Here is a 21,816-nt window from a genome sequence, read left to right on the forward strand (position 1 = left end):
AAATAGAAATAATGGGGTGCAAAGGAGCAAAATAAATAAATAAATAAATACAGTAGGGGATGAGGTAGTTGTTTGGGCTAAATTATAGATGGGCTATGTACAGGTGCAGTGATCTGTGAGCTGCTCTGACAGCTGGTGCTTAAAGCTAGTGAGGGAGATAAGTGTTTCCAGTTTCAGAGATTTTTGTAGTTCGCTCCAGTCATTGGCAGCAGAGAACTGGAAGGAGAGATGGCCGAAGGAGGAATTGGCTTTGGGGGTGACCAGTGAGATATACCTGCTGGAGCGCGTGCTACAGGTGGGTGCTGCTATGGTGACTAGCGAGCTGAGATAAGGGGGGACTTTACCTACCAGGGTCTTGTAGATGACCTGGAGCCAGTGGGTTGGCGGCGAGTATGAAGCGAGGGCCAGCCAACGAGAGTGTACAGGTCGCAGTGGTGGGTAGTATATGGGGCTTTGGTGACAAAACGGATGGCACTGTGATAGACTGCATCCAGTTTATTGAGTAGGGTATTGGAGGCTATTTTGTAAATGACATCGCCGAAGTCGAGGATCGGTAGGATGGTCAGTTTTACAAGGGTATGTTTGGCAGCATGAGTGAAGGATGCTTTGTTGCGAAATAGGAAGCCAATTCTATATTTAACTTGGATTGGAGATGTTCGATGTGAGTCTGGAAGGAGAGTTCACAGTCTAACCAGACACCTAGGTATTTGTAGTTGTCCACATATTCTAAGTCAGAACCGTCCAGAGTAGTGATGCTGGACGGGCGGGCAGGTGCAGGCAGCGATCGGTTGAAGAACATGCGTTTAGTTTTACTTGTATTTAAGAGCAGTTGGAGTCCACGGAAGGAGAGTTGTATGGCATTGAAGCTCGTCTGGAGGGTTGTTAACACAGTGTCCAAAGAAGGGCCAGAAGTATACAGAATGGTGTCGTCTGCGTAGAGGTGGATCAGAGACTCACCAGAAGCAAGAGCGACATCATTGATGTATACTGAGAAAAGAGTTGGCCCGAGAATTGAACCCTGTGGCACCCCCATAGAGACTGCCAGAGGTCCGGACAACAGGCCCTCCGATTTGACACACTGAACGCTATCAGAGAAGTAGTTGGTGAACCAGGCGAGGCAGTCATTTGAGAAACCAAGACTATTGAGTCTGCCGATGAGGATGTGGTGATTGACAGAGTCGAAAGCCTTTCACAAATTATTATTTTGATTCCCATGATTCGATTCACCTTGATTTAACCCAAAACCACAACCACTACAATGGCGAAGCACATTCATTCATTTAGTCAAAAAATAATTGTTTAAAAACAATGGATTCAGATTAATTAAATTATTCACTATTTACTATTTTGATAAGGGAATCCGCTGCCCATCAGCTATTCCTCTACGGGCTTGTGGATTTATGTACAAAATTGGTGCAGATTTGAATGATTTTACGTGTGGTATGATTGCTAGTTAGCATATTGCAGATCTGGACAAAAGATCCACCTACCACTATTGTCACTATGTATAGAGGGCAGGATAGAGTTGACTGTATACTAAGCGTGCAGAAAAGCGTAGAGCATAAGGGAAATACCAAAAAACCTTGATAGGGGAGGAGCCTGCAGGCAGATGAGGAAATGTAGCTATATTGAATAAATTATGTAGTTAAACCTGCAAAATGGGGAATGTAAACCAGGGAAAAATGCACTACCCTCCCCTGTGCCTAATAATACAAATAAATAAACATCCCCCATCCCTCCCCAAAGCAAAACAAAAAGTTTGACAAACCTCCCCTATTTTGGACCGGCCCACCTCAGTCAATTTCAAACTGTCCCTTTGCGCCCAAGTCAGAAAACCCCAGTGACAATGCCAAAGCACCAATCAGGGCGCAGAAAACAGATAGTCTCCAGTGACACGCTGACCTGCTGTCTCGGCGTTACCATGGCGATTTACAGTACAGAGGCGTCTGTGGTATAACTCAGAGAGAGAGAGAGGGATGGGGGGAGAGAGAGAATGGATGTGTTATAGTAGGGGAGAATGGAGGAGGGGGAATAGAGGAGGGGGAATAGAGGAGGGGGAATAGAGGAGGGGATAGAGGAGGGGGAACAGAGGAGGAATAGAGGAGGGGGAATAGAGGAGGGGAGAATAGAGGAGGGAGAATAGAGGAGGGGGGAATAGACGAGTATGAATAGAGGAGGATGAATAGAGGAGGGGGAATATAGGAGGGAGGAATATAGGAGGGGGAATAGAGGAGGGGGAATAGAGGAGGAGGCATAGAGGAGGAGGCATAGAGGAGGAGGAAAAGAGGAGGAGGCATAGAGGAGGAGGAATAGGGGAGGGAGGAATAGAGGAGGGGGAACAGAGGAGGGGGAATATAGGAGGGAGGAATAGAGGAGGAGGCATAGAGGAGGGGGAATAGAGGAGGGAGGAATAGGGGAGGGAGGAATAAAGGAGGGGGAACAGAGGAGGGGGAATAGAGGAGGGAGGAATAGAGGAGGAAGGAATAGAGGAGGAAGGAATAGAGGAGGAGGAATAGAGGAGGGGGAATAGAGGAGGGGGAATAGAGTAGGGGGAATAGAGGAGGGGGAATAGAGGAGGGAGGAATAGAGGAGGAGGAATAGAGGAGGAGGAATGGAGGAGGAAGGAATAGAGGAGGGAGGAATAGAGGGGGAATAGAGGAGGGAGGAATAGAGGAAGGAATAGAGGAGGGAGGAATAGAGGAGGGGGAATAGAGGAGGAGGAATAGAGGAGGAGGAATAGAGGAGGGGGAATAGAGTAGGGGGAATAGAGTAGGGGGAATCGAGGAGGGGGAATAGAGTAGGGGGAATAGAGGAGGGAGGAATAGAGGAGGGGAATAGAGGAGGAGGAATAGAGGAGGGAGGAATAGAGGAGGGGGGAATAGAGGAGGGGGAACAGAGGTGGAGGAATAGAGGAGGGGGATAGAGGAGGGGGAATAGAGGAGGGGGAATAGAGGAGGAGGAATAGAGGAGGAGGAATAGAGGAGGGGGATAGAGGAGGGGGAATAGAGGAGGGGGAATAGAGTAGGGGGAATAGAGGAGGGAGGAATAGAGGAGGGGAATAGAGGAGGAGGAATAGAGGAGGGAGGAATAGAGGAGGGGGATAGAGGAGGGCATAGAGGAGGGGGAATAGAGGAGGGAGGAATAGGGGAGGGGGAATAGAGTAGGGGGAATAGAGGAGGGAGGAATAGAGGAGGGGAATAGAGGAGGAGGAATAGAGGAGGGAGGAATAGAGGGTTGGGGAATAGAGATGGATGCTGAGAGGATATAAAGATTCAACAGGCTTCAAATAAGATGGTGGCAGGCAGTCAGATGCTATATACATGTATAAACACTGATGCATTTCAGTTAGCTGACATTACTGGCAGCATCATTGTTTGTCTTTGCGTGGTAACATGTACTATACTGCTAGCCCACATTAAGTGTTCTGCTTTCACACCACTTTATTACCGAACTGGAAATAGCAAAATAGCCTACATACTCTGTCTTTGTAAAGCTTGCACACACATAGAGCCTAGCCCAGATCCAGACCTAGTCCTGGATGTTCTCTAGGATCTAGTGCCAGTCTGCAGGGGCTCCTCTCTGATTCAGCTAGCCCAGATCCAGACCTGGTCCTGGATGTTCTCTAGGATCTAGTGCCAGTCTGCAGGGGCTCCTCTCTGATTCAGCTAGCCCAGATCCAGACCTAGTCCTGGATGTTCTCTAGGATCTAGTGCCAGTCTGCAGGGGCTCCTCTCTGATTCAGCTAGCCCAGATCCAGACCTGGTCCTGGATGTTCTCTAGGATCTAGTGCCAGTCTGCAGGGGCTCCTCTCTGATTCAGCTAGCCCAGATCCAGACCTAGTCCTGGATGTTCTCTAGGATCTAGTGCCAGTCTGCAGGGGCTCCTCTCTGATTCAGTGTATGTTTCAGGCCTATAACTGCTGACTGGGGAGGTGACCTGTATATTGTTATCAATCCCAGCTGAAATAGGTCTCAGATATGGATAACCGTTTCAGATACAAGGGGAGGCAGGTAGAGATACTGTATGAAAAGAGATGGAGAGATCAGAATGAAATGGGATGAGGGTTGAAAGGAGGATGAGAGGTACAGGAGAAGGAGAGGGTAGAGTGACCCTTATAGTTTTAAAGTGTCTTAAAACCAAAATAGAATGAATACAAGTGCGCTGCATAGTAAGAGCAACCTCAGCTTGATGACTTGGTGTGTCCCTTCCTTACCTCCATCGGAGTACGTCTCAGTTCCGTATCCATCCTGCAGGCCGTTGCTCCAGGTCCCTTCGTAACGGGCCCCGCTAACCGTGCTCTCCAGTTGGCCGTAGCGTCCCTTGAAGCCCTGCGTCCACTCCCCCCTGTAGTCCCAGCGGCCCTTACTCTCCACGCCCACACCGTGGCGTTTCCCCTGCGCCCACGTGCCCTGGTAGCTATTCCCGCTGGGCCAGGTGTAGACGCCCAGGACCTCGAAGCCGTGGCTCCAGGCCCCGGCGTACTCCCCCTGACCCTGTGGCCCTGTGCAGACCCCCCGGCCATGGGCCTTGCCCTGCTCCCACCCTCCACAGTACGACCCCCCGTCATCAAAGTCAAACCTGCCTCCAGTGGACATGCATGAAACAGGTTTAGGCAAAATCCTCAGAACGTCAAGAAGAGAGAATCAGGTTTACACAGAAAGATCAGGGCCGGGAGGCGAGGATGGAGGTAGTATCATGGAGGTTTATATCTCGTAGTATTTCCCTTTACCTTCTTGTTGTTGGGTTTTTTATGATAATGGAATCAAAAACAGGTTCCCCGTCTTGTACAGAGCAGGACTTGGTCCAGAGAGCATCACCTGGGATGGAGAGATAGGTTTCGTCTGTCTGTCAGTGGAGGTGGCAGGGTCTGGATCTGGGCCTGGCGCGACGTTAAGGATGTTAGATGCTACTGCCAGCCGAGCATTCTGCTTCCCATGGGCATGCAGGCTGTATGCGCTCCTCCTCCTCTCCTCCTCCTCCTCCTCCACCCTCCTCTACACAGCCTCGCCAGCTGGGATGGCACTAACCCACTCACCTCTCCGTTGGCTGGGGCGCTCCAGACAGGCTAGGCCCAGGCTTTTCTAATAGTCCCAGAGGCCCTGACGGCAGCAGCGACACAGCGAGCACAGCCTGATGAGCTCAATCAGACATTACACCACCACCCGCCTAGCTGTGCCGTACTGGCACACAGAAATGGAGAGAGGATAAAGACAGGAGAGGGAGAGAGGATAGAGACAGGAGAGGGAGAGAGGATAGAGACAGGAGAGGGAGAGAGGATAGAGACAGGAGAGGGATCGTACCGCACCAGTACGCCCCAAAAATAAACAGATGGGCTATAGCTATAGAATGGGCTGGAAACATCCGAACACACACATCCATAAACACACACACACACACTGAACACACACACACCTCAGACGACCTAACTGACTGTGTATTTCCCCTTTGCTCCTCTATTCTTCTGTCTTGTTCTCTCCTTCCTCCTCCTCTCCTCCACACTGTGCTCCTGCTGCGCTGTAGCGATGGAGCTGCAGTCTCTCCTGAACAACATGGGAGGAGGGTTGATGCAACAAAAAATATATATATAATGATTGTCTTCCTTTCCGCTTTATCTTCTGTATTTTAGAGCTCAAGCCCCTTATGTCTGGGTCGTTAATATATCCAGTTTCCCACAAGTCATATGGTGGTGGTCTCTCGGTCTCTTCTCTCCCTTGCTCTCTCTCTCTCTCTCGCTCTAAAATCTGCTCATTACTGAAGGACTGTTCCACCCCATCCAATACCCCTCCCCCACATGCTCCCTCTCTCCCTCCCTCCTCCTGTAGGCTCTTAAAGAGATAGGGATACAGGGACAGGGGAAGAGCAGTATGTGTTCGGTTCACTACAGCTGGCCCTTTGGGGATATATCCTGCTTTCCCTAATGATCTACCTCTCTCTCTCTCTCCTCTCTACCTCTCTCTCAATTCAATTCAAGGGGCTTTATTGGCATGGGAAACATATGTTAACATTGCCAAAGCAAGTGAAGTAGATAATATACAAAAGTGAAATAAACAATAAAAATGAACAGTAGACATTACACTCACAAAACTTCCAAAAGAATAAAGACATTATAAATGTCATATTATGTATATATACAGTGTTGTAACGATGTACAAATGGTTGAAGTACAAAAGGGAAAATAAATAAGCATAAATATGGTTTGTATTTACAATGGTGTTTGTTCTTCACTGCTTGACCTTTTCTTGTGGCAACAGGTCACAAATCTTGCTGCTGTGATGGCACACTGTGGTATTTCACCCAGTAGATATGGGAGTTTATCAAAACCGGGTTTGTTTTCGAATTCTTTGTGGATCTGTGTAATCTGAGGGAAGTGTGTCTCTAATATGGTCATACATTTGGCAGGAGGTTAGGAAGTGCAGCTCAGTTTTCACCTCATTTTGTGGGCAGTGTGCACATAGCCTGTCTTCTCTTGAGAGCCAGGTCTGCCTACGGCGGCCTTTCTCAATAGCAAGGCTATGCTCACTGAGTCTGTGCATAGTCAAAGCTTTCCTTAAGTTTGGGTCGGTCACAGTGGTCAGGTATTCTGCCACTGTGTACTCTCTGTTTAGGGCCAAATTGCATTCCAGTTTGCTCTGTTTTTTTGTTAATTCTTTCCAATGTGTCAAGTAATTATCTTTTTGTTCTCATGATTTGGTTTGGTCTAATTGTGTTGCTGTCCTGGGGCTCTGTAGGGTCTGTTTGTGTGTTTGTGTGTTTGTGAACAGAGCCCCAGGACCAGCTTGCTTAGGGGACTCTTCTCCAGGTTCATTTCTCTGTAGATGATGGCTTTGTTATGGAAGGTTTGGGAATTGCTTCCTTTTAGGTGGTTGTAGAATTTAACATCTCTTTTCTGGATTTTGATAATTAGCGGGTAACGGCCTAATTCTGTTCTGCATGCATTATTTGGTGTTCAACGTTGTACACAGAGGATATTTTTGCAGAATTCTGCATGTAGTCTCAATTTGGTGTTTGTCTCATTTTGTGAATTCTTGGTTGGTGAGTGGACCCCAGACCTCACAACCATAAAGGGCAATGGGTTCTATAACTGATTCAAGTATTTTTAGCCAGATTCTAATTGGTATGTTGAATTTTATGTTCCTTTTGATGGCATAGAAGGCCCTTCTTGCCATGTCTCTCAGATCGTTCACAGCTTTGTGGAAGTAAGCTGTGGCACTGATGTTTAGGCCGAGGTATGTATAGTTTTTTGTGTGCTCTAGGGCAACGGTGTCCAGATGGAATTTGTATTTGTGGTCCTGGCGACTGGACCTTTTTTGGAACACCATTATTTTGGTCTTACTGAGATTTACTGTTAGGGCCCAGATCTGGCAGAATCTGTGCAGAAGATCTAGATGCTGCTGTAGGCCCTCCTTGGTTGGTGACAGAAGCACCAGATCATCAGCAAACAGTAGACATTTGACTTCAGATTTCAGTAGGGTGAGGCTGGGGCTGCAGACTTTTCTAGTGCCCTCGCCAATTTGTTGATATATATATGTTGAAGAGGGTGGGGCTTAAGCCACATCCCCGTCTCACCCCTCTGCCCTGTGGGAAAAAAATTGTGTTTTTTGCTTATTTTAACCGCACACTTGTTGTTTGTGTAAATGGATTTTATAATGTCGGATGTTTTCCCCCAACACCACTTTCCATCAATTTGTATAGCAGACCCTCATGCCAAATTGAGTCGAAGGCTTTTTAAAATCAACAAAGCATGAGAAGACTTTGCCTTTGTTTTGGTTTGTTTGTTTGTCAATTAGGGTGTGCAGGGTGAATACGTGGTCTGTCATACGATAATTTGGTAAAAAGCCAATTTGACATTATGTTGTTTTCACTAAGGAAATGTACGAGTCTGCTGTTAATGATAACGCAGAGGATTTTCCCAAGGTTGCTGTTGACTCAAATCCCACGGTAGTTATTGGGGCCAAATTTGTCTCCACTTTTGTGGATTGGGGTGATCAGTCCTTGGTTCCAAATATTGGGGAAGATGCCAGAGCTAAGGAGGATGTTAAGGAGTTTAAGTACAGCCAATTGGAATTTGTTGTCTGTATATTTGATCATTTCACTGAGGGTTTTTATATTGTTCTGTAGTTCATTCAAAGTAATTGGAGAATCCAGTGGGTTCTGGTAGTCTTTATTAGTTGATTCTAAGATTTGTATTTGATCATGTATATGTTTTTGCTGTTTGTTCTTTGTTATAGAGCCAAAAAGATTGGAGAAGTGGTTTACCCATACATCTCCATTTTGGATAGATAATTCTTCGTGTTGTTGTTTGTTTAGTGTTTTCAAATTTTCCCCAGAAGTGGTTAGAGTCTATGGATTATTCAATTACATAGAGCTGATTTCTGACATGCTGTTCCTTATTTTTCTGTAGTGTATTTCTGTATTGTTTTAGTGATTCACCACAGTGAAGGCGTAGACTCAGGTTTTCCAGGTCTCTGTTTTTGGATGGACAGGTTTCTCAATTTCTTTCTTAGGTTTTTGCATTCTTCATCAAACCATTTGTCATTGTTGTTAATTTTCTTCGGTTTTCTATTTGAGATTTTTAGATTTGATAGGGAAGCTGAGAGGTCAAATATACTGTTAAGATTTTCTACTGCCAAGTTTACACCTTCGCTATTACGCTATACGCTCTCGTTGGCTGGCCCTCACTTCATACTCGTCGCCAAACCCACTGGCTCCAGGTCATCTACAAGTCTTTGCTAGGTAAAGCCCTGCCTTATCTCAGCTCACTGGTCACCATAGCAGCACCCACCCGTAGCACGCACTCCAGCAGGTATATTTCACTGGTCACCCCCAAAGCCAATTCCTCATTTGGCCGCCTTTCCTTCCAGTTCTCTGCTGCCAATGACTGGAACGAACTACAAAAATCTCTGAAGCTGGAGACTCATATCTCCCTCACTAGCTTTAAGCACCAGCTGTCAGAGCAGCTCACAGATCACTGCACCTGTACATAGCCCATCTGTAAACAGCCCATCCAACTACCTCATCCCAATACCGTTATTTATTTATTTATCTTCCTCCTTTGCACCCCAGTATCTCTACTTGCACACTCATCTTCTGCACATCTATCACTCAAGTGTTTAATTGCTATATTGTAATTACTTCGCCACTATGGCCTATTTATTGCCTTACATCCCTTATCTTACCTAATTTGCACACACTGTATATAGACTTTTTCAATTGTATTATTGACTGTATGTTTGTTTATTCCATGAGTAACTCTGTGTCGTTGTTTGTGTCGCACTGCTTTGCTTTATCCTGGCCAGGTCGCAGTTGTAATTGAGAACTTGTTCTCAGATGGCCTACCTAGTTAAATAAAGGTGAAATAAATTAAATAAATACAAATTACAGTGGAACGATTTGTCCAGGAAGTTGTCTAAAATGGATTGAATTTGTTGTTGCCTAATAGTTTTTTTGGTAGGTTTCCAAACTACATTCCTTCCATTTATAGCATTTCTTAATATTTCTCAGTTCCTTTGGCTTTGATGCCTCATGATTGAGTATTGCTCTGTTCAAGTACACTGTGATTTTGCTGTGTTCTGATAGGGGTGTCAGTGGACTGACTCTGAGAGACTCTGGGTTGAGGTCAGTGATAAAGTAGTCGACAGTACTACTGCCAAGAGATGAGCTATCGGTGTACCTACCATAGAAGTCCCCTTGAAGCCTACCATTGACTATGTACATACCCAGCGTGCGACAGAGCTGCAGGAGTTGTGACCCGTTTTTGTTGGTTATGTTGTCATAGTTGTGTCTAGGGGGGCATATGGGGGAGGGAATGCTGTCACCTCCAGGCAGGTGTTTGTCCCCCTGTGTGCTGTGGGTGTCAGGTTCTTGTCCGGTTCTGGCATTTAGGTCACCACAGACTAGTACATGTCCCTGGGCCTGGAAATGATTGATTTCCCCCTCTAGGATGGAGAAGCTGTCTTCATTAAAGTATGGGGATTCTAGTGGGGGGGATATAGGTAGCATACAGGAGGATATTTTTCTCTGTTAAGATCATTTCTTTTTGAATTTCTAGGGGAATGTAAAATGTTCCTGTTTTGATTAATTTAATAGAGTGAGTTAGGTCGGCTCTATACCAAATTAGCATACCCCCTGAGTCCCTTCCCTGTTTCACACCTCTCCCTCTCTCTCTCAATTCAATTTGAAGGGCTTCATTGGCATGGGAAACATACACTGAGTGTACAAAACATTAGCAACACATGTCTTATACTGAGTTGCACCCCCCTTTGCCCTTAGAACAGCCTCAACTCGTCGGGGCATGGACTCTACAAGGTGTTGAAAGCGTTCCACAGGGATGCTGGCACATGTTGACTCCAATGCTTCCCACAGTTATGTCAAGTTGGTTGGATGTCCTTTGGGTGGTGGACCACCCACGTGATACACGTGATACACACGGAAAACTGTTGATCGTAAAAAACCCAGAAGTGTTTCAGTTCTTGACACACTCAAACCGGTGTGCCTGGCACCTACTACCATGTAAAGGCATGTAAATGTAAATGTAAAATGTAAATGTAAAAATGTAATGTATTTTGTCTTGCCCATTCACCCTCTGAATGGCCCACATACACAATCTATGTCTCAATTGTGTCAAGACTTTAAAATCCTTCTTTAACCTGTCTCCTCCTCTTCATCTACACTGATTGAAGTTGATTTAACAAGTGACATCAATAAGGGATCATAGCTTCACCTGGATTCACCTGGTCAGTCTGTCTTTTGTACAGTCATTGTATGTTTACATTGCCAAGGCAAGTGAAATAGGCAACAAACAAAAGGGAATGAACAATCAGAAATGAACATTAAACATTACACTTACAAAATAATTTAGATATTTCAAATGTCTGTCTCTCCTCTCTCGTGCCTCTCTAAAAACATTTTCCTCACCCATCTACACATAATACCTCATAATGACATAGTGAAAACATGTTTTAGACATTTTTGCTAATGTATTGAAAATACAGAAATATCAAATTTACGTAAGTATTCACACAGTCAATACTCTGGGATGTAGAAGCACCTTTGGCGGCGATTACATCTTTGAGTTGTCTTGGGTATATCTGTATCGGCTTTGTACATCTGGCTTCAAGGATTTTCTCCCATTCTTCCTTGCAGATTTTTCTCAGGCTATGTTAAGTTAGATGGGGAGTGGCGGTGAACAGCAATCTTCAAGTCTTTCCACAAAAGTGTGGGCGTTGGCTGGGCCACTCAAGGACTTTCACATTCTTATTCTGAAGCTTAATAAAAACATATGTGCAGAATATAAAACAAAATCGATTTCCTGTTGAAACTTCTGTTTCTTTCACATCCCAGTCAGCCAGTCTATAAGACATCCTAATGTATATAGCACTCTATATCATGTACAGTGGGAAGAAAAAGTTTGTGATCCCTTTAGAATTACCTGGCTTTCTGCATAAATTGGTCATACAATTGTATCTGATCTTCATCTAAGTCACAACAATAGACAAACAGAGTCTGCTTAAACTAATAACACCCAAACAATTATACGTTTTCATGTCTTTATTGAACACACCGTGTAAACATTCACAGTGCAGGGTGGAACAAGTATGTGAACCCTTGGATTTAATAACTGGTTGACCCTCCTTTGGCAGCAATAACCTCAACCAAACGTTTTCTGTAGTTGTGGATCAGACCTGCACAACGGTCAAGAAGAATTTTGGACCATTCCTCTTTACAAAACTGTTTCAGTTCCCCAATATTCTTGGGATGTCTGGAGTGAACCGCTCTCTTGAGGTCATACCACAGCATCTCAAATCGGGTTGAGGTAAGGACTCTGACTGGGCCACTCCAGAAGGTGTATTTTCTTCTGTTGAAGCCATTCTGTTGTTGATTTACTTCTGTGTTTTGGGTCGTTGTCCTGTTGCATCACCCAACTTCTGTTGTGCTTAAATTGGTGGACAGATAGCCTTACATTCTCCTGAAAAATGTCTTGATAAACTTGGGAATACGTTTTTTTGTCGATGATAGCAAGCTGTACAGGCCCTGAGGCAGCAAAGCAGCCCCAAACCATGATCCTCCCTCCACCATAGTTTACAGTTGGGATGAGGTTTTGATGTTGGTGTGCTGTGCCTTTTTTTCTCAACACATAGTGTTGTGTGTTCTTCCAAACAACACAACTTTAGTTTCATCTGTCCACAGAATATTTTGCCAGTAGCGCTGTGGAACATCCAGGTGCTCTTTTGCGAATAACAGATATGCAGCAATGTTTTTTTTGGACAGCAGTGGCTTCTTACATGGTGTCCTCCCATGAACACCATTCTTGTTTAGTGTTTTACGTATTATAGACTCGTCAACAGAGATGTTAGCATGTTCCAGAGATTTCTGTAAGTCTTTAGCTGACACTCTAGGATTCTTCTTAACCTCATTGAGCATTCTGCACTGTGCTCTTGCAGTCATCTTTGCAGGATGGCCACTCCTAAGTTGAGTAGCAACAGTGCTGAACTTTTTCAATTTATAGACAATTTGACTTTTAGAGATACTTTTGTAACCCTTTCCAGCTTTATGCAAGGCAACAATTCTTAATCTTAGGTCTTCTGAGATCTCTTTTGTTTGAGGCATGGTTCACATTAGGCAATGCTTCTTGTGAATAGCAAACTCAAATTTTGTGATTGTTTTTTTATGGTGCAGGGCAGCTCAAACCAAAATCTCCATTCTCGTCTCATTGATTCGACTCCAGGTTAGTTGACTCCTGACTCCAATTAGCTTTTGGAGAAGTCATTAGCCTAGGGGTTCACATACTTTTTTCCCAACCTATACTGTGAACATTTAAATGATGTATTCAATATAGACAATAAAAATACAATAATTTGTGTGTACACTGTGTTTGTCTATTGTTGTGACTTAGATGAAGATAAGATCGAATTTTATGTAAAATTTATGCAGAAATCCAGGTAATTCCAAAAGGTTCACATACTTTTTCTTGCCACTGTACATAGCAGGGTTGGGTTCCATTACATTTCAAGTCAATTCAGGAAGTACATTGACATTCCAATTCCAATTCTCTTCAATGCTTTTCAATGGGGGAAATTTGGTTTTGGAATTTGGTTAACTCTTTTGAATTGACTGGAATTGAAATGGTGCTGAGCCCAACCATAGAATATAGCATTTTAAATACATCAAAGCCAGAGGAGGCTGCTGAGTGGAGGACGACTCATAATAATGTCTGGAACAGAGCGAATGGAATGGCATCAAACGCACGCGATCCACTGATTCTGCTCCAACCATTACTACGAGGCCGTCCTCCACTTATTCTGCTCCAACCATTACCACAAGGCCGTCCTCCACTTATTCTGCTCCGACCATTACCACGAGGCCGTCCACCACTGATTCTGCTCAGACCATTACCAGGAGGCCGTCCTCCACTTATTCTGCTCCGACCATTACCACGAGGCCGTCCTCCACTGATTCTGCTCCGACCATTACCACGAGGCCGTCCTCCACTGATTCTGCTCCGACCATTACCACGAGGCAGTCCTCCACTTATTCTGCTCCGACCATTACCACGAGGCCGTCCACCACTGATTCTGCTCAGACCATTACCACGAGGCCGTCCTCCACTGATTCTGCTCCGACCATTACCACGAGGCAGTCCTCCACTTATTCTGCTCCGACCATTACCACGAGGCCATCCTCCACTGATTCTGCTCAGACCATTACCACGAGGCCGTCCTCCACTGATTCTGCTCAGACCATTACCACGAGGCCGTCCTCCACTGATTCTGCTCCGACCATTACCACGAGGCCGTCCACCACTGATTCTGCTCAGACCATTACCACGAGGCCGTCCACCACTGATTCTGCTCCGACCATTACCACGAGGCAGTCCTCCACTTATTCTGCTCCGACCATTACCACGAGGCCGTCCACCACTGATTCTGCTCAGACCATTACCACGAGGCCGTCCACCACTGATTCTGCTCAGACCATTACCACGAGGCCGTCCTGTGATCAAAGTTATCTTTATATTGCGAAATACATGACATCATAGTCAATAAATGATACTTCTGATCAATGGACATTCTACCACAAATCTTTTAGAAATTGAACACGTCATATGCTGCAGTCAGGGTGACTAACAACTGGCCACAAAGTAGAATGAAATTACATCCCAAATGGCACCCTATTCCCTATGTAACCGGTGTGAAATGGCTAGCTAGTTAGTGGAGCGCGCTAATAGTAGTTGTTTCCCATTGCACTGCATGGGCCGCATTTTTTTTCGAGCGATAGGTAACGATGCTTCGTGGGAGGCAGTTGTTGATGTGTTCAGAGGGACCCTGGTTCGAGCCCAGGTTGGGGCGAGGAGAGGTACGGAAGCAACACTGCTACACCTATATAGCGCACTTCTTTTGAGTAGGAATAGAGTACCATTTGGGGACGTACCCTAAGGAGTGGCTTTAACAGTGGGGCTCCCGGGTGGTGCAGCGGTCTAAGGCATTGCATCTCAGTGCTAGAGGCGTCACTACAGGCCCTGGTTTGATTCCAGGCTGTATCACAACCGGCCATGATTGGGAGTCCCATAGAGCGGCGCGCAATTAGCCCAGCGTCGTCCGGGTTTGGCCCGGGGTAGGCCGCCGTTGTAAATAAGAATGTGTTCTTAACTGACTTGCCTAGTTTAAATAAAGGTTAAATAAATAAAAAAGTACAAATGAACAGTGGCACAAGACAAGAGACAAGGAAAACCATATGATATGACCACAATACTGGTAATAACATGTCTAACTACACGGCCGGTACAACAGGGGGATTATAGTGTAGGTACAGATTGTTCTTCCTGTTTACAGCATGTTGGCCTTTTGATTTTGTGTTAAACAAACTCATTGATTGTGGCTACACCTACCAGCCTAGGATTATTGTTTTAGTTTATTTGCAAATCCTTGAAATGGTGCATGCTGCTCACAGGTAACGGTTGTACGTACTGTGTAATAATGTGTAGCTTAACTGTAATTACACTGTGTTCAGTACGTAGCCATTTAAAGTAGATGAAATCACAGCCTACGACTCAAATGGCACCCTATTCCCTATATGGTACATTACTTTTCACCAGGGACCATAGGGCTCTATAGGGAATAGGGGGCCATTTGAGACGCATCCACAGTCAACACAATTCACACTGATAACACTGCTGATAACCAGAACCTCCCACCTCTTTCTCTCTCTGCCAATAGAAAGCTATTGGGAGAGTCTGAACCATTTTCTCTCTTAAAGCAAGGGCATCTTCAGAAATTAAGATTATCTAATCATTTTGATAATTATTTAATACCCGATTAATTCAAAATGTTCCGTTTTTTTATTTGTTTTCACATCAAATGTGTATTATTTTAATTCATGACAGTTTCAGGTGTTCAATTACATATTTTATTAAACACCCCAACGTTTTCCATTTGATTATCAAGGTGGCATTTTGATAATGTGGTTATGTACAGTGGTTCATAGTCTGAAAATGTGGTTATGTACAGTAGTTCATAGCCTGATAATGTGGTTATGTACAGTGGTTCATAGCCTGATAATGTGGTTATGTACAGTGGTTCATAGCCTGATAATGTGGTTATGTACAGTGGTTCATAGCCTGATAATGTGGTTATGTAGTTCATAGCCTGATAATGTGGTTATTTAGTTCATAACCTGATAATGTGGTTATTTAGTTCATAGCCTGATAATGTGGTTATGTACTTCATAACCTGATAATGTGGTTATGTAGTTCATAGCCTGATAATGTGGTTATGTAGTTCATAGCCTGATAATGTGGTTATGTACTTCATGGCCTGGCACCAACACTGTTTTCCATTTTGATAATGTGGTTATGTAGTTCCTAGCCTGACACCCACACTGATTTCCATTTTGATAATGTTGTTATGTAGTTCATAGCCTGATAATGTGGTTATGTACTTCATAGCCTGATAATGTGGTTATGTACTTCATAGCCTGATAATGTGGTTATGTACTTCATAGCCTGATAATGTGGTTATGTAGTTCATAGCCTGATAATGTGGTTATGTAGTTCATAGCCTGATAATGTTGTTTTGTAGTTCCTAGCCTGACACCCACACTGATTTGGCTATGTTTCACAGTTGTTTAACCAGGCTATGTAGTTGACGGTTCACATCCAAAAAGCTTGAAGCCGGGACACATAGAGGGATTCAGTCTGGCCTCATAAAATGTATTGATTGAATGGAAGACTAATGAATCACCTTGGAACAGAGTAGTGAGCTGGTGGGTGTGTTTGTCACGATCTCCTCTCGTTGTTGGTTGCTGTTCCTTTACCTCAGGGACAATCTAAGACTAATTTAGCTCAATAGATTTCCTGTAGACATTTTCTAAAAACACTTCATTAAGATTTAAGTAACATCCTGCATTAAGAATTTTACAGTAGAACAGATATTCATAATAATGTATCTATAAATGCAATGCATTAATTTAATTATTTGTTATATGGTAAATCAGTGGTTATAACTTCGCCTATGTTTACACTGAGTGGACAAAACATTAGGAACACCTGCTCTTTCCATTATATAGACTGACCAGGTGAAAGCCATGATCCCTTGTTGACGTCACTTGTTAAATCCACTTCAATCAATTTAAGATTTAAGTGCCTTTGAACGAGGTATGGCAATATGTGCCAGGGGCACCGGTTTGAGTGTGTCAAGAACTGCAAAGCTGCTGGGTTTTTCACGCTGAACAGTTTCCTGTGTGTATCAAGAATGGTCCACCACCCAAAGGACATCCAGACAACTTGACACAACTGCAGGAAGCATTGGAGTCGACATGGGCCAGATTCCCTGTGGAACGCTTTTCGACACCTTGTAGAGTCCCTGCCCGATGAATTATGGCTGTTCTGAGGACAAAAGGGGGTGCATCTAAATAAATATTAAGCAGATGTTCCTAATGTTTGGTACATATACTCAGCGTATATCAGTAGGCTTTTAAACACAGTAGTTGAAGAGATTAATAGAAAATAACTGAAATGATGGAATATCAATAATAGGAACAGTTTCCCCTCTAGTCCAGGACCTCATGTACCCCTGGGTTCACACCATACCCCTCTAGTCCACCATACCCCTCTAGTCCACCATACCCCTCTAGTCCACCATACCCCTCTAGTCCACCATACCCCTCTAGTCCACCATACCCATCTAGTCCACCATACCCATCTAGTCCACCATACCCCTCTAGTCCACCATACCCCTCTAGCCCACCATACCCCTCTAGTCCACCATACCCCTCTAGCCCACCATACCCCTCTAGTCCACCATACCCCTCTAGTCCACCATACCCCTCTAGTCCACCATACCCCTCTAGTCCACCATACCCCTCTAGTCCACCATACCCCTCTAGTCCACCATACCCCTCTAGTCCACCATACCCCTCTAGTCCACCATACCCCTCTAGTCCACCATACCCCTCTAGTCCACCATACCCCTCTAGTCCACCATACCCCTCTAGTCCACCATACCCCTCTAGTCCACCATACCCCTCTAGTCCACCATACCCATCTAGTCCACCATACCCCTCTAGTCCACCATACCCCTCTAGTCCACCATACCCCTCTAGTCCACCATACCCCTCTAGTCCACCATACCCCTCTAGTCCACCATACCCCTCTAGTCCACCATACCCCTCTAGTCCACCATACCCCTCTAGTCCACCATACCCCTCTAGTCCACCATACCCCTCTAGTCCACCATACCCCTCTAGTCCACCATACCCCTCTAGTCCACCATACCCCTCTAGTCCACCATACCCCTCTAGTCCAGGACCTTATGTACCCCTGGGTCCCCCCCCCCCCCCCTCCGAGAAACATAACATCTGCTTCTATAGAACTATTAAATCAACTTTTTGCCATATGGACTGACCTTAATGTCAAGGTGCCTTGAGTGTATTAGAAATTGTATGTATTTGAATGTCTTGGAAACCACATACTGTTACGGCATATGGGCAGAGCGGGGTGTAACAGAGGATGTGATCTGGAACATTCCTTGAGAACATTGAATGTAATTTCAGCAGCTGTCAACTCAGAGGCTTATGTTGTTACAACTCTCCTAAACACAATATAACCTTCTGGTCAAACATACCTCAGGATCCAGGGTTGGGGAAACTGAGTCATTGTATTAGTCAATATAACCTTCTGGTTTAACATACCTCAGGATCCAGGGTTGGGGAAACTGAGTCATTCTATTAGTCAATATAACCTTCTGGTTAAACATACCTCAGGATCCAGGGTTGGGGAAACTGAGTCATTCTATTAGTCAATATAACCTTCTGGTTAAACATACCTCAGGATCCAGGGTTGGGGAAACTGAGTCATTCTATTAGTCAATATAACCTTCTGGTTAAACATACCTCAGGATCCAGGGTTGGGGAAACTGAGTCTTTCTATTAGTCAATATAACCTTCTGGTTAAACATACCTCAGGATCCAGAGTTGGGAAACCATGTCATTCTATTAGTCAATATAACCTTCTGGTTAAACATACCTCAGGATCCAGGGTTGGGGAAACTGAGTCATTCTATTAGTCAATATAACCTTCTGGTCAAACATACCTCAGGATCCAGAGTTGGGAAACTGAGTCTTTGTATTAGTCAATATAACCTTCTGGTTAAACATACCTCAGGATCCAGGGTTGGGAAACCATGTCATTCTATTAGTCAATATAACCTTCTGGTTAAACATACCTCAGGATCCAGGGTTGGGGAAACTGAGTCATTCTATTAGTCAATATAACCTTCTGGTTAAACATACCTCAGGATCCAGGGTTGGGGAAACTGAGTCATTCTATTAGTCAATATAACCTTCTGGTTAAACATACCTCAGGATCCAGAGTTGGGAAACCATGTCATTCTATTAGTCAATATAACCTTCTGGTTAAACATACCTCAGGATCCAGGGTTGGGGAAACTGAGTCATTCTATTAGTCAATATAACCTTCTGGTCAAACATACCTCAGGATCCAGGGTTGGGGAAACTGAGTCTTTGTATTAGTCAATATAACCTTCTGGTTAAACATACCTCAGGATCCAGGGTTGGGAAACCATGTCATTCTATTAGTCAATATAACCTTCTGGTTAAACATACCTCAGGATCCAGGGTTGGGGAAACTGAGTCATTCTATTAGTCAATATAACCTTCTGGTTAAACATACCTCAGGATCCAGGGTTGGGGAAACTGAGTCATTCTATTAGTCAATATAACCTTCTGGTTAAACATACCCCAGGATCCAGGGTTGGGGAAACTGAGTCATTCTATTAGTCAATATAACCTTCTGGTTAAACATACCTCAGGATCAAGGGTTGGGGAAACTGAGTCATTCTATTAGTCAATATAACCTTCTGGTTAAACATACCTCAGGATCAAGGGTTGGGGAAACTGAGTCATTCTATTAGTCAATATAACCTCCTGGTCAAACATACCTCAGGATCCAAGGTTGGGGAAACTGAGTCATTGTATTAGTCAATATAACCTTCTGGTTAAACATACCTCAGGATCCAGGGTTGGGAAACCATGTCATTCTATTAGTCAATATAACCTTCTGGTTAAACATACCTCAGGATCCAGGGTTGGGGAAACTGAGTCATTGTATTAGTCAATATAACCTCCTGGTCAAACATACCTCAGGATCCAAGGTTGGGGAAACTAAGTCATTGTATTAGTCAATATAACCTTCTGGTTAAACATACCTCAGGATCCAGGGTTGGGAAACCATGTCATTCTATTAGTCAATATAACCTCCTGGTCAAACATACCTCAGGATCCAAGGTTGGGGAAACTGAGTCATTCTATTAGTCAATATAACCTTCTGGTTAAACATACCTCAGGATCCAGGGTTGGGAAACCATGTCATTCTATTAGTCAATATAACCTTCTGGTTAAACATACCTCAGGATCCAGGGTTGGGGAAACTGAGTCATTGTATTAGTCAATATAACCTTCTGGTTAAACATACCCCAGGATCCAGGGTTGGGGAAACTGAGTCATTCTATTAGTCAATATAACCTTCTGGTTAAACATACCTCAGGATCCAGGGTTGGGGAAACTGAGTCATTGTATTAGTCAATATAACCTTCTGGTTAAACATACCTCAGGATCCAGGGTTGGGAAACCATGTCATTCTATTAGTCAATATAACCTTCTGGTTAAACATACCTCAGGATCCAGGGTTGGGGAAACTGAGTCATTGTATTAGTCAATATAACCTTCTGGTTAAACATACCTCAGGATCCAGGGTTGGGGAAACTGAGTTATTCTATTAGTCAATATAACCTTCTGGTTAAACATACCCCAGGATCCAGGGTTGGGGAAACTGAGTCATTGTATTAGTCAATATAACCTTCTGGTTAAACATACCTCAGGATCCAGGGTTGGGAAACCATGTCATTCTATTAGTCAATATAACCTTCTGGTCAAACATACCTCAGGATCCAGGGTTGGGGAAACTGAGTCATTGTATTAGTCAATATAACCTTCTGGTCAAACATACCTCAGGATCCAGGGTTGGGGAAACTGAGTCATTGTATTAGTCAATATAACCTTCTGGTTAAACATACCTCAGGATCCAGGGTTGGGAAACCATGTCATTCTATTAGTCAATATAACCTTCTGGTTAAACATACCTCAGGATCCAGGGTTGGGGAAACTGAGTCATTGTATTAGTCAATATAACCTTCTGGTTAAACATACCCCAGGATCCAGGGTTGGGGAAACTGAGTCATTGTATTAGTCAATATAACCTTCTGGTTAAACATACCTCAGGATCCAGGGTTGGGAAACCATGTCATTCTATTAGTCAATATAACCTTCTGGTCATACATACCTCAGGATCCAGGGTTGGGGAAACTGAGTCATTCTATTAGTCAATATAACCTTCTGGTTAAACATACCTCAGGATCCAGGGTTGGGGAAACTGAGTCATTCTATTAGTCAATATAACCTTCTGGTTAAACATACCCCAGGATCCAGGGTTGGGGAAACTGAGTCATTCTATTAGTCAATATAACCTTCTGGTTAAACATACCTCAGGATCAAGGGTTGGGGAAACTGAGTCATTCTATTAGTCAATATAACCTTCTGGTTAAACATACCTCAGGATCAAGGGTTGGGGAAACTGAGTCATTCTATTAGTCAATATAACCTCCTGGTCAAACATACCTCAGGATCCAAGGTTGGGGAAACTGAGTCATTGTATTAGTCAATATAACCTTCTGGTTAAACATACCTCAGGATCCAGGGTTGGGAAACCATGTCATTCTATTAGTCAATATAACCTTCTGGTTAAACATACCTCAGGATCCAGGGTTGGGGAAACTGAGTCATTGTATTAGTCAATATAACCTCCTGGTCAAACATACCTCAGGATCCAAGGTTGGGGAAACTGAGTCATTGTATTAGTCAATATAACCTTCTGGTTAAACATACCTCAGGATCCAGGGTTGGGAAACCATGTCATTCTATTAGTCAATATAACCTCCTGGTCAAACATACCTCAGGATCCAAGGTTGGGGAAACTGAGTCATTCTATTAGTCAATATAACCTTCTGGTTAAACATACCTCAGGATCCAGGGTTGGGAAACCATGTCATTCTATTAGTCAATATAACCTTCTGGTTAAACATACCTCAGGATCCAGGGTTGGGGAAACTGAGTCATTGTATTAGTCAATATAACCTTCTGGTTAAACATACCCCAGGATCCAGGGTTGGGGAAACTGAGTCATTCTATTAGTCAATATAACCTTCTGGTTAAACATACCTCAGGATCCAGGGTTGGGGAAACTGAGTC

General features: G+C 44.1%; 1 protein-coding gene across 1 annotated transcript in view; it reads right to left on the bottom strand.

Annotated features, from left to right (window-relative positions):
- The window catches only part of LOC115166717 (junctophilin-3-like), a 29,606-nt gene extending 23,852 nt beyond the window's left edge, over positions 1 to 5,754 (bottom strand). The window contains exon 1 of the mRNA XM_029720434.1: positions 4,214 to 5,754. Within this exon, the coding sequence (XP_029576294.1) occupies positions 4,214 to 4,595 (382 nt within the window). The 5' untranslated portion in view covers positions 4,596 to 5,754. The remainder of the gene's footprint in view (positions 1 to 4,213) is intronic.
- Between the last annotated feature and the right edge of the window lie 16,062 nt (positions 5,755 to 21,816).

This window comes from Salmo trutta, chromosome 29 (assembly GCF_901001165.1).
Source record: "Salmo trutta chromosome 29, fSalTru1.1, whole genome shotgun sequence".
Lineage (NCBI taxonomy): Eukaryota > Metazoa > Chordata > Actinopteri > Salmoniformes > Salmonidae > Salmo > Salmo trutta.